At 62.1% G+C, this 11,755-nt stretch overlaps 2 protein-coding genes across 2 annotated transcripts in view; both read right to left on the bottom strand.

Annotated features, from left to right (window-relative positions):
- The window catches only part of LOC146589002 (BPI fold-containing family B member 4-like), a 10,068-nt gene extending 2,139 nt beyond the window's left edge, over nt 1-7,929 (bottom strand). The window contains exons 1-15 of the mRNA XM_085316968.1: nt 7,653-7,929; nt 6,941-7,060; nt 6,496-6,679; nt 5,959-6,063; nt 5,556-5,699; nt 5,105-5,165; nt 4,455-4,515; nt 3,821-3,912; nt 3,328-3,540; nt 3,004-3,057; nt 2,324-2,494; nt 2,059-2,126; nt 1,834-1,876; nt 726-789; nt 245-321 (exon numbers count right to left, since the gene is read on the bottom strand). Coding sequence (XP_085173094.1) covers nt 245-321; nt 726-789; nt 1,834-1,876; nt 2,059-2,126; nt 2,324-2,494; nt 3,004-3,057; nt 3,328-3,540; nt 3,821-3,912; nt 4,455-4,515; nt 5,105-5,165; nt 5,556-5,699; nt 5,959-6,063; nt 6,496-6,679; nt 6,941-7,060; nt 7,653-7,929 — 1,734 coding nt within the window. The remainder of the gene's footprint in view (nt 1-244; nt 322-725; nt 790-1,833; nt 1,877-2,058; nt 2,127-2,323; nt 2,495-3,003; nt 3,058-3,327; nt 3,541-3,820; nt 3,913-4,454; nt 4,516-5,104; nt 5,166-5,555; nt 5,700-5,958; nt 6,064-6,495; nt 6,680-6,940; nt 7,061-7,652) is intronic.
- A 1,879-nt stretch (nt 7,930-9,808) lies between these two features.
- LOC146589001 (BPI fold-containing family B member 3-like) overlaps nt 9,809-11,755 on the bottom strand; it is a 6,694-nt gene continuing 4,747 nt past the window's right edge. The window contains exons 9-14 of the mRNA XM_085316967.1: nt 11,638-11,755; nt 11,198-11,265; nt 10,863-10,905; nt 10,325-10,388; nt 10,132-10,208; nt 9,809-9,864 (exon numbers count right to left, since the gene is read on the bottom strand). Of these exons, the coding sequence (XP_085173093.1) occupies nt 9,826-9,864; nt 10,132-10,208; nt 10,325-10,388; nt 10,863-10,905; nt 11,198-11,265; nt 11,638-11,755 (409 nt within the window). The 3' untranslated portion in view covers nt 9,809-9,825. The remainder of the gene's footprint in view (nt 9,865-10,131; nt 10,209-10,324; nt 10,389-10,862; nt 10,906-11,197; nt 11,266-11,637) is intronic.

Raw genomic sequence — 11,755 nt, 5'->3', positions numbered from 1 at the left:
GGGATGCTCCGGGAGGAGCAGAGGCAGGGTGCTGGGATGCACCCAGGAGGAGCAGAGGCGGGGTGCTGGGATGCGCCGGGAGGAGCAGAGGCGGGGTGCTGGGATGCGCCGGGAGGAGCAGAGGCGGGGTGCTGGGGTGCACCCGGAGGAGCAGAGGCAGGGTGCTCTGGGATGCTCCGGGATGAGCAGAGGCGGGGTGCTGGGATGCACACAGGAGCCGCGCCGCCAGCCCCCACGCACTCACCTGGATGACGTCCACGTCGGCGTTGGTGAAGTCGATGTTGAGCAGTCTGGGGAGGGGAACGCCTTCTGCGAGGATGCCTGCGGGGCAGAGCTCTCCGTGAGCACCCAGGCGCAAAGGGACCCCGAGGGCTGCTTTAACTCCCCGCCTGTGGGTTTTGCCTCCCGCAACCCTTCCGGAGTTCCCACCCTCCGTCCAGCGAGGGCACGGCTTCCTGGAGGGCTGCGTGCCCCGAGGCTTTGGCAAAGCCTGCCTTATGCCCCCGGGGGGAGGCATCAGCTGCCCGCGCCCTGCCCGCCTCTCCCAGCGCCTTGGCTTCCTTGCGTCTGCTCCCTTCCCGACACACGCTGCCGTTCTTACTGCTAATTAGTTCCACTGGCTCCTACTGCACATCGCGGGGGTAAATTAAAAGTGCCTAAAATGCCTGTGTGGCGCACGGTTTAGCGTAAACGGATACGCGGCCGAGGGATCAAAGCCTCCTTACTGTTCATCGCAGGCAGGAAGGCGACATCGAAAATCCTGCCAACCAGCGTCTCCAGGAGCGAGGTCTGCAGCAAGGAGAGGGTCAGCCGCGGCGCGGGTCAGCCCGGCGCCGAGCCCGGAGCCAGCCGCATCGGCCGGGGACCGCACTCCACCCGCCTCCGCCCCACGTTGCAGGACACGGGCCTTTCTTTAAACATTTACTGGGCGACYTGTAGTCCAAAAATGCCGCCCCTCCGCAGAGCGGTTGCAGCCAACCGCCCTGCAAACCCCCYGCGCCTGGTCTCCACGCAACCTGGGAACGGAGACCCGCGGGATCCCCCTGCGCTTTGATTTTTGTTCCCTACAAAACACCAGGCTATGCCAGGTGCATCACTAGGAGACGTCACGGATATGACAGAATGTTTTAAGCATACAGCAAGGAGCTCCACAGCCCTCCTTTTTGGTTTTTTGATGAAGAATGACAAATTGGAAAAACCTTCCGCGGAGGAAGGAGCCCCCGTTCCCGGAGGACATTCCTCTCCGCGGCATTGGCGTGAGCGGGCTGGCTGGGGCCCAGGAGCTGCCGGGGAGTTAAAGCGGATGACGGAGTGCACGGCCGGCCCTGCGCCGTGCCGCGCCATGCCGCGCTGTGCCGTGCAGTGCCATGCCACGCTGTGCCGTGCCGTGCCATGCCGCGCCGTGCCGTGCCACCCCGTGGAGCTCGGATATCGAAATCGCGTCAGCGGCGGCCGCGCGCGGCTCTGCCCAGGCTAACTTGCCGTGCTTCCCAGCTACCCGCAGTGCAACACAAATACACCRGCTGCCAGTACAGATAATTCCTGCTTTGTTCACCTCTGGCCCCGTGCATCCTGAYGGCAGTAATAGGGATTGTTCTCCTATTTCCCTTTACTATTTTTCACACGGATTTACGGGATTTTGCCGGAAAATTGCCAATGGGTCAAATTGGAATTTGGAAAAAATCCATTTCCAGAGTGAAAGAAACTTTCTACTACAAGTATGGCACAAGTTGCACCGCGACAGGCCCTTATTTCTCCTGAACCAGTATCTATCAGCACTTTTTGCTTCCCGCAATAGATTTCACATATTGCTGAAGCTGGCTGTGTTCTTACATCAAAATCACCAATGGAGGAAGACACCAAGGAGAGATCAGTCCTACGGGGGGAAAAGAAGCAGAAGCGAGTAAAATTCGGGTAGTTCCTTTGATGGTCTAATTCAGCCAGTTTCCTTATCCGCACCCAGCCCAGGCTGGTCCCCTGCGAATCGCCCCRTCTCACCGCTCCTGGGCTTGCGTTAGAGTGTGACCGGCCACAAACTGACACYGATTTGACACCTACTTCTCAAGGCTGACGCTGATCTTCAGTTTGTGGTCTTCAACAGAAAACTGGGCCAGCAAAGCAGCATCCTGCAGGCGGGGAGCAGAGGGGTCAGAGCGGGAGCCGGCTCTGCCGGGCCTTGCCCCGTCTGCAACGCGGRCCTTTCCACCGCGGATGCGTGTCCACGTTTACGGCACCCCTGCGTCCGGCAGAGGGAAGGGGAGGACGGGCAGCAACCGTCTCACCACGGGAGGAATTTCTGCATGAGTTGTTCCTTAATACCCACAATGTTCAGGAGGCAGAGGGACTTCTGGACRTCCTGTGGATGGATCACCATCACTTCCGCTGTAGCCGTGAGCTGGATCACACCTTTGCTTTTCTTTAAGGTCACCACTGGTGCTTCAGGGACCGCAATTTTCAGCAACAATTCGTGTGATTCGGGGTACGCCTTGAAAACCTGTCAACATCCCAAGGGAGAGCGTTTGGTGGCAGCAGCACACGAGCTGTTGACYCTTGGACAGGCAGAACAAGTCAGTATGAACCAGAGAGCAAGCTGCCTACTGGGACACCTGGGGCTCTGCGGGGGCCAGGTTCACGCCAGTCGACCAGGCTCTGTCACTGATTTAAGTGATTTCAAAGCAGCTGTGAATTCAGCCACCGTGGAGGCCCAGGTCAGGACGCCTTGTCCTGGGCAGAGGACCACCGGCAGCCCCTTCGCTCGTAGCTACGAGGCTCATTTGCGACACAGGAGAAGGGCAAGAGGACAGGGTGATAAATCAGGCTCTGGCCTGCTGCAGCTTTCAGTTTTCAAGCTAAGTCAAACCTCCTTCAAGTCCACAGGACTCAGCGATTTGGGTATGAGATGATGCCGCCGAGCAGGCGMGGCAGGGAGAGCTCCCCTGCCTCTGGATACTTCTTCTCTTACYGGCTTATTTGCAGCGCAAAGTGGAAACTGAACGCACTCACCGCAGGGATCAGGGCTCCCAGGGTCGATGTTGTTAGCGGTGGGAGCTCAGGAAACTGTTACAGACAAGAACGAGACGTTATGTTGGAGAGTGTGTGAGGATTTTCAACAGGTATCTCCTACTCTGCTGCAGGGATGCACCTGAGCCAGTTACCAGACAGTTCTCCGAGTCTCTCTTTTGCCCAAGATAGGAAAATTCCCGACAAACGGTAGATATGTGCTAAAGCATTGCAAAGYAACACCAGTTTGGTGATCCCCCTTAATCTCTCTGAACTCCAGAGCTAGGCAGTGTTTCCCCGGCCCCGTCCTGGCAGCTCTGTACTCACCATCCCGCTGGAGATGTCCAAGTCCAGGGCACCTTGCCTCTGCAGCACCGACATCACCGAGCTGAGGAAGTTCACGGACAGGCCCAGCTGGGAGGAGCTGGTGTCCGGCATGGGTGGCAGAGGAGGCATGGGGACCCTCGGCGGCGTGGGGACAGCTTCTGGTCTTCCCAGGGGGTAGTCAACCAGGCCCCCGGCCGCTCGCCCGACTGCAGTCTGCAATTACCGGGGAGGAAAGTTCAAAGCTTCGCAGACAGCTGCAGCGACACTTGTCACTGCGCGCACAACCGGCCCGCGTCAGGCTCCACGACGTTTCCTCCGGCAGAAATCGCCGCGGTGCAGACGCCAGCCCAGAGCCCCGAGGCCGCGGCGGGGCCCAGAGCAGGGCGCGGGGCCGAGCTCGCTGCCAGGGACGGCGCGCGGAGCCGCTCCAGCACCGCTGCAGAACGCCGCACCGCCTTCGTGTAAGGRCAAGAAGGGGAGAAACAAGACTTACGTTCAGATCTATCTCTAGGAACTGGCCGGTTACCAGCGGCAGGCTCGATACGGTGTACTGGATGCTTCCCAGTAAGCCCAGGGGCACCAGTGCTGGGTGGAGAGAGAGTGAATTGGCGGTTGCCTGCTGACTCMGGGCGTAGCTCCCACCTCCCCACCCGCTCCTCTTCTTCGGGAAAAGCCCCTAGATTGCAGGGGGACTGGGAGCAGCAGCCTGCCCACGGGGCCGCTTCGCCCACGGGGTCCGAGCGTCTGCTCCGCGCCCCGCCGGCAAAACCATCGCCCTGAGGAGCAACGTTTGCSGCCGCCGGAACCTCTGCTGCGGGGCAGAGCTCGCGGCCGCCCATCGGCGCCCACCTCCGTGCGCGCGGAGGCCCTTCGGTTMGCGATCGAGGGCTGGGAAAAGCAGACCTGGGCCGGGAGGAGGATGAGGACMCGTGTCCCATGTGAGCCGGGGCTCTGCCCTGGCTGCCGTCCGGGCGCAGGTCCAGGCGCCGAGCGGCGCAGGGACCGTGGGATGGAGCCGGCCGATCCGCTCTCGCTGCCCGGGGTGCCCGGGCGCCAGGCGCTTCGGGGCCAGCGCCGAGGGCAGGGACGCGTGCACGGAGGAGGGCAAGGCGCGAGGAACAACTCACAGTTCACGAGCCCCAGCTGGTCGCTGACGAGGCCCAGGGCGACGTCGACCGCGGGGCACAGCTGCAGGAGGTGCGGGAGAGGCGGCGCGTCGGCGCTGGAGCCGCACAAGGACGCGCTCCAGCAGCCCGTTTGCGCCTCGTTTCCACTGGGAAAGCGGAGCGCCCGACTCCCGGGCTCAGACCCCCCCTTYGCAACGCCACAACGCTGCTGGGCTTGTGTCAGCACGGGGTCCGGCCCCGGCAGCGTGTCCAAGCGCCAGGGCCAGGACGGGGTCCGAGGAGCCTGTGTGGGCAGGCTGGAGAGATCCTGGGGTTTGCAGGAGGACGGCGAGATCGGGACCCATAACATGGTCTAGGAGATCRTGAGAAGCTCCTGGGCGTTGGCATAGACCCGCACAAGCCCCTTCGGCCCTGAATGCCCGAGGAAGGAGCAGCTGTCCCCAGGTAGGCAGCGATGTGGCCCGTGTTCCCCACCGACCCCAAACCACCGGAGCGGGCTCAGCAGCCCCCAGGCTCCCGGCCCCGCTCCCGGCAGCAGCCTCCCTGCGGGACAAATCACCTCCCAAACTAGCTTCTGCAAGGACGGCACCAAAGCTGGACCCCGACTCTGCTTATGCGAAGCTGCACCATGAAGGGTTTTTTGGACTTACCAGACTAGGAAGAATTCTGTTCAGGACACTTGCCAATAAATTGTCCACAATTGGGAGCAGGCTGTGGAAAAATACAGGAGTATCATTAAAAAAAGGGAGAAAAAAAATGCTGCAAAGCAAATGAGTCTTGTTAAACAATTCCCTGTGAATATCATGCAGAGCAGACCTCCCGGAGCAACGCGCTTGCAGCAGCAAAGTGCATCATGTATGCTTGGATTTTGCATGAGATATAAGTCTAATTTGCATCCCAAAATAGCCGGTGGGAAATGTATTGCTGCCTTTTACGTATTCCCGCGCAGCCTGCTCAAAGGGGAGGAAGGAAACCTCAGCCCAGGCGGTTCCTGCGCGCCGCCCCCGCGGAGGAGGAGGGCCGGGGACGCCCCGCGCCCGCGGCGACGCGGTGGGAGCGGCGCGGGGCCCGGCCGGGGCGGGGGCGAAGCCGGGCACTTACCCGCGCAGGAGCCGCACTTTGATGCCGCCGAGGAGCGTGTCGCAGCGCTCCACCACCAGCCGCGGGTAGCTCGCGCCGTCCATGGTGAGCCTCGCCCTGGACGTGATGTTCACGTCCACCGCGATGTCGAGGAAACCCAGGAGGCTGCGCGAGGCGGGAGGGAAGCCCTCAGGGCCACCGCGGCCTCGCAGCCAGCGGGAGCCGGCCACGAGGGGACGGCGCGGGCTCCGTGGTGGCCACCTTCGCCCGTGCTGCTGCAGGAGGACGCCTCTCCCGCAGCCTCCTCGCCGTCCCGTTCGGGTGGACACCSGTCTCCTCCGACCAAAGCGAGCCAAGGATGGCCCCATCCGTCGCGGCCCGGCACCCCAGCGCCTGGGGACGGGGGCCCGCGCGCCCGACCTACCTCTTGGCGCTGATGGCCGCCCTGGTGCGGAGGTTGAGGTGGAGGCCGACGCCGGGCAGCAGCCGCAGCGACACCCTGGGCAGCGTCAGCTCGACGATCCGCAGCCTGCGGCGCCCGGCGAAGGGGCGGTCACGGTCTGGGCTCCGCAGCCGGCCCCGCGCCCCGCGCCCGTCCAGGCAAGCCACGGCAGGAGCCACCAAGGTGTCTCCGGTTATTCTCCACTTTTGTCGGGTGCTTTGGGCTATTCGCCTTGCTACCGCTGTGCGTCAAGCGACCGGGAGTTGGCAGGGGAAATCTGGCAGCGCTCGAGCACCGGCCCGGGGCGGGGGCCCGGGGTGCAGCTACCCTCAGCCTCTCCTCGTGTAGCTCGGCGGCCTGTTTCGCGGCCGGCGATGCAAAGCCCGGCGGATTTCCTGGCAATGCTCGCGCCGGGGAAGCGTCGGCTGTAAACCAGAGCCGAGCACCCGCCAGATCACCCCCACGGCTCCCCCTAAACCGTGCCCGCYCGGCAGAGAGCTGCACGCCGCGCGTCCTTACCCCGTGAGCCCCTGGACGGTGCTGAGCAAGCCCCCCTCGCCGAGGACGCCGAGGACGCCGCCGCCGCCGCCCAGCAGCCCTCCTCGGCCCGGGAGGCCGCCGGAGCCGCCGAGGACCCCCGCGGTGCCGAGGACGCCCCCGTCCCTGGGCAGGCCTTCTGGGTCCAGAGCTCCTCCGGCCACCCCTGCGGGGACATCTGCGGGGACATCGTGGCCGGCCACTGGCCAGCCTCTGGGATGCGGGATGTTTCTGGGGGCTCCTCCGTAAGGGTCKCCATCATCTCCTCCGCTGAACAAGCCACCAGCCACCCCGCCACTGCTGGCATCGTCTCGCGCTCGGAGCAGGCCACCGGTGAGCCCCCCCAGCAGCCCTCCACCAGCTCCACCCAGTAAGCCGCCAGTAAGGCCACCAAGCAGGCCACCAATTCCACCACCCCCAAGCAAACCTCCACCGAGGCCACCTAGCAGATCCCTGCGTCCGTCCGCGGCGGGACCGCCGTTCCCGAGCGGCACGTCGCCCAGGGCGCCTTGGAGAGCGTTGCTGTGCTGGAAGGAGCCTGCAAGAGCTGGAGACGTTGCACGCGGTCAGCCTCCAGCRCGGAGCTGCTCTTGCAACCCGTGCAGCCTGCTTTTGGCCGGGAACGCACGCTGCCTCCGCCCCTGCGCGCACCATCAGCCGTCGCGCCACCAGGTTGGGCAGCGGATCGTGCTCTCCGTTAACACCCCTGCTCCTGACCCTGCTGGTGTTTTTACTCTCTGTGCTAGGACGGAGAAGGGGCTCTGGGACCGTTTAAGCTCTAGGACGGGAGGCAGCCCAGAGGCATCTGTCTGCAGCCTCTCCAGAAAACGGCTTTGCACCGTCGCGGGGCTGTGCGCTGCTACGTCCCGAGTGGGAGATGAAGCGAGGTGCAGCGTGGCAGGACTCGCACGGGCTGGTGCCCCCCGGGAGGTGGCCCCTGCCCGCTCCTTCTAGGAGCCCAGCCAGCTAAAATCTTCATTTAAAAAAAAATAATAAAGCCCAACTCCATGCTTTCAGGGTTGTGCATGCAAGCATCGCTTCCCCGCGGCGCTCCCTCCCGTCCCGGTACGACGGCGTCAGCCCCGCGGTCCGCCGCTCCCTTTTCCCGGGTCCCTCCGGGAGGAGGCTCGTCGACTCACCGTCGCTTAAGATGCCTTTATGGACCCTGAGGACGGCGTCCCCGGACGGCTGGCTCGGGGCCGGGGCCAGCAGGGCGCAGAGGCTGGCGACGCGCAGCGCCTCGAGCATGCTGGCTGCTCCGGCGCGGCCGCGCTCTGCGGGACCGAGGCCGCCCTGGGCAGGGAGCTCGGGGGGCACGCACGAGGCGGGCAGCGGGGGCGGCCGACCCCCGCGCGTCCGCGGCCCGCGCCGCCCGCCTCGCCCGGCCGACACGCTCCTGTCCGGTCGCCGTGACATAATTTTCAGCCTCCCAAAYGAGGTCGTTAGCGACAGCCGCCCGCGCCAAGATGCAGCTGCGCCGGCGATGCGTGCTTGCAGCAAAGCCCTCCCCGCCTTTCTTAGCGGCGTGTTTTTACCTTCTAACAGCAGCAATAACAACAGATTTAAGAAGATGCTGTGACACAAGAAAATCCTTAATTTTTTTCTGTGCCAAATCAATATAAACTTCYTCTTCAGAGAAGAGTTTTCATTTTTACTAATGTCAACTCTTTCTTCCTGATTTTTTCCAACCAGCCACCAGACATGAGGCTGGATTTCCTTCCTACATTTCCACCACTGATTGCATGTTCTCCATGGCTGCTTCTTGCTCAGCAGAGCGTACAGGAAGGCTCAGAGGCACGAAGGTGACCCCATTCCTCCCCCAGTGCTCGGCTACACRTCGTGCCCCTCTTTACCTGGCCTTACCCCGAATCTCAGAGCCTGTCGCTGCTGCTCCGGTGCTCGGCTCCGGGTCGGCGGGAGCTCTCCGCGCTGCCCGTAGGCACCCGCTTCTCGTGGCGGCCGTGCTCCGAAGCGCCGCGGCTCCTTATATAGCAACGCTGATGCGGAAAAGTGGAAGATGCCTAAATTGTAAAAACCAGGCCCACGGATTGAGCACATACAGCAGCATTTGTGGTTTTAACATCTTCCAATATAAATAACGATCTGTAGAGCAGGGAACGGCGTTGAGCAACAGGCTATCGGATACGCCGTTATCGGCCGGAGCCGTTGCCCAAGAGCCGCGAGCTGAGCCCAGCCCCGGCAGCAGAGCCGGGTTCTGCGGCCATGGTGCCAGAGCTGCTCTTGGCCCTGTAAGCAACATTTTTGGAAAACCAGTTCAGCCCTGGGGGCCGAGCACGTCCCAGGTGCTGTGCGCGCCCGGGACCCCACGCAGGCACCCACCCGTGCACGCGCCCACCCGCGCGCCTGCAGGCAATTTGCCAARCCGCTGCCCGGGCAGCTGCGGTGGTTATTTGCTCGTTCCTGTTCGGGAACACTGTGGCACCGCACTCTGCTCCAGCTTCAAGTTGGAACGTTAAAATCATCGCACCCAGCAGGCAGACCGCGCCGAGCAGCTGAGCTCCGGAGCCTGCCGCGAGCCCCTGCGGCCCCCAAACCGGGCCGAGCTGCTGCGAGGCAGCAAAAGCGCCGGGAGCAGTCTGCAAGCGCTGAGTCTCCAGCGCACCCAACGCAGAGCTCCGCCRGCCCCCGGTGCAGCCCCGGTGCAGCGTGGCCAGGACGCCGCTTCCGCTCTCGGGAGCGAGATGGGAGGGCTGGAAATACCCAGTGGCTGCGGATGCAGGAGCACTGCTCTCTGGGGGTTGCTGAGGAACGGGGCCCAGGAGCAGCGAGCAGAGGGGTCCCTCGCTGCTGCTCCTGAGCCAGCGCAGGAGCCGGGCAGGACGCCAAAAGCCTCGGCAGCTCATCTGCAGCAGCATGGACAGGCATGGCGAGCCCGTCCATGCAACCACACACGGGAAGTGTGCAACTGACCCCTGGCTCGTGCCACAGCCTGAGCTTCCAAAACACACTGGGTAGGTGCCACCTTAGCAAATTCTTCACGGCGGGCACAGGCCCCCTCGGAAACGTGCTGTCTTTCTGCGGGTTGCATGACACAGGGGAGATGGAAACGGTTCCCGGCACCGTAGCAAAGAAGAGTTCAGAGAAAGATGCACTGAGGCAGTGAAAGGTTTTATTGAAAAAGCAATTGGAGAGCAACATCCTCTATGCCTAAAAGTGTGCTCTGGCYCCCAAGCTCCCCAAGTTAAAATAGGCCCTAGAAAATCCCCCCAGATCCGAATCAGCCGGGCAAGGTCTCCAGAACCCGGCTGCAGCCTACAGAAGCAGAATCGCCGTCGCCTGGAACAGGCTCTTCTAGGCTGCTCTGCGGGTCTGCGAGATCACGAAGGCGTTCTGTCGGGAAGCAGCAGCAGAAAAACAAATAATTTTTCTCACGTGGATGTTCACCAGTTTTTCCCTATATCCCACTCAGCAAGTTTCACCACAGGGCCCACACAGGCGCAGAGACCTTCTAGAAACGAGCAGCGATGCGAAGGAAAGGGGTTGGGAAGGGACTGCAAGAGGTGATTAGCGCCACATGCGCTTGGCCCAAGGTTGGCTCGTCCTGCACCTCCCCAGCAAGACGATGTTTAAAAAACAAAAGAAATATCATGTCCTTACATCGACGACGTCGACATCGGCACCCTCGAGGCTCACGTTGAAGAGGTTGGGCAGCGGGATCCCCACGCTGAGGGCCTCTGTGAAAGCAAGGAGACACGGTTTATCCCATCGGAGAAGGCTGAAGGCGGCTGAGGRAGGGAGGGAGGCGAGTCCGCGGCGCTGCGCGGAGCGGGCGCTCGGCCCCCGGCCCTACTGTTGATGCCGGGTAGATAGGCAGCCTCAAGGACGTCCTTCACCCATCCTTCAAGAAGGGAGACCTGCAGGGGAAGACGACAGGTATTAGCATCTGAAGAAAAAAAGGAATGACTACTGGGATGAAAAGTGAGCAATGTCAAGCTTATAAATTAAGTTCTGTCAGTGCAGGATGCTAGGAACTATAAAATGCAAATGCGGGGACATTTCCTTAAGTAAAGCTCTTCCAGGAATGAGTATGTGGGTGGTATGCAATGAAATATGCCTCAAGTGATTTACTCTTGAATCTTCCTTCTCCCCGCTCCAGCACTCACAGTATGCTCCCAACATCAGAAGAGAACATATATATTCAGGTGTCGTTATTATAGACTGTAATGGGTGTGTGAATCAACAGATCAGTCAACAGTAATTCTCTGCCAAAAGAATAAAAAATGTGAAGACTCGGGAAGAATTAAAATTTTGGCCCTCCTTCCCAGCGTATCGTTTCTGACCATCAAGTCCCTTCCTGCAGCGTGCGGTCACGAGGGCCGTGCACTTACACTGATGTTGCCAATTCTCGAATCTGCCTGTCTCAGGGTGACGCTGCGAGAGACAAACAGGGAAGAGTCAGCGGCGCGACGCAGCGCCCGAAGCCCCAGGCAAGCCTCCGCTTGGTCTGAAACTTGTTTTATACGCAGGAGGAAAGGGTGATTTTGAACGCGGAGCAACGTTTCGGTGGAGGCTGGCAGCGGGAAGGCTGGCTCCAGGAAGCCGCGCTGGAGCTCCGCCGCGGCCCTTCCGCCGCCACCGCGTTTGCCTTGCTGCCCGCCCACTGCCGCCGCCGGGCCCCGAGGCGTCGCCCCCTCCCCATCGGCAGCGCGGCGCCCCGGCCCACCTGTCCACGGCCAGGGCGGCCTGGAGCTTGTTGCCCGAGAGAGACGCGCCGACGTTCATGTCGATGTCCTGCAGTTGGAAGGGCAGAAGGAAGGAAGTTATTTCCCTGTCTGCCTCCCAAGGCTGAGAAGAAAACCCAGGGCGTTTGCAAATAACCCGCCCCAGGAGGAACACCTCCCCGCATCTGGGAGCAGCACTTTGGGCGGACAGACCCTTCTCCCGAGGAGTCCGTCTTTATTTCAAATTATTCACCAGCTGTTTCACCTGCCCCTTCTTAGGTGCATTTTAAAGCACCRGGCGCCGCCATTTTAAAGACACAACAAATTCAAAACCTCAAGTCCTGCGTGCACGAGGGCGGAAGAGCCCAGGTGGACRCCAGAGAAGGGTGAAACTCGAGACGCGCCCCGCTCCCCGAGGGCCCCCCCGAGCGCAGGCACCTACCGCGTCGAGGGTGAAGAGCRGCTGCGGCGCGGCGCCGGGGCGCCGGGCGAGCACGGCGAGGGTGGCTGCGACGCGGGCGGTCGCCTTCCCGTTCCGCAGGGACACGGCTGGGGCGCCG

The sequence above is a fragment of the Rhea americana genome, unplaced genomic scaffold (genome assembly GCF_003343005.1).
Source record: "Rhea americana isolate MKP2758 unplaced genomic scaffold, rheAme1 scaffold_482, whole genome shotgun sequence".
Taxonomy (NCBI): Eukaryota; Metazoa; Chordata; class Aves; order Rheiformes; family Rheidae; genus Rhea; species Rhea americana.
Note: the sequence above shows the minus strand (reverse complement) of the source record. Positions and strands in the feature narration are given on the sequence as shown.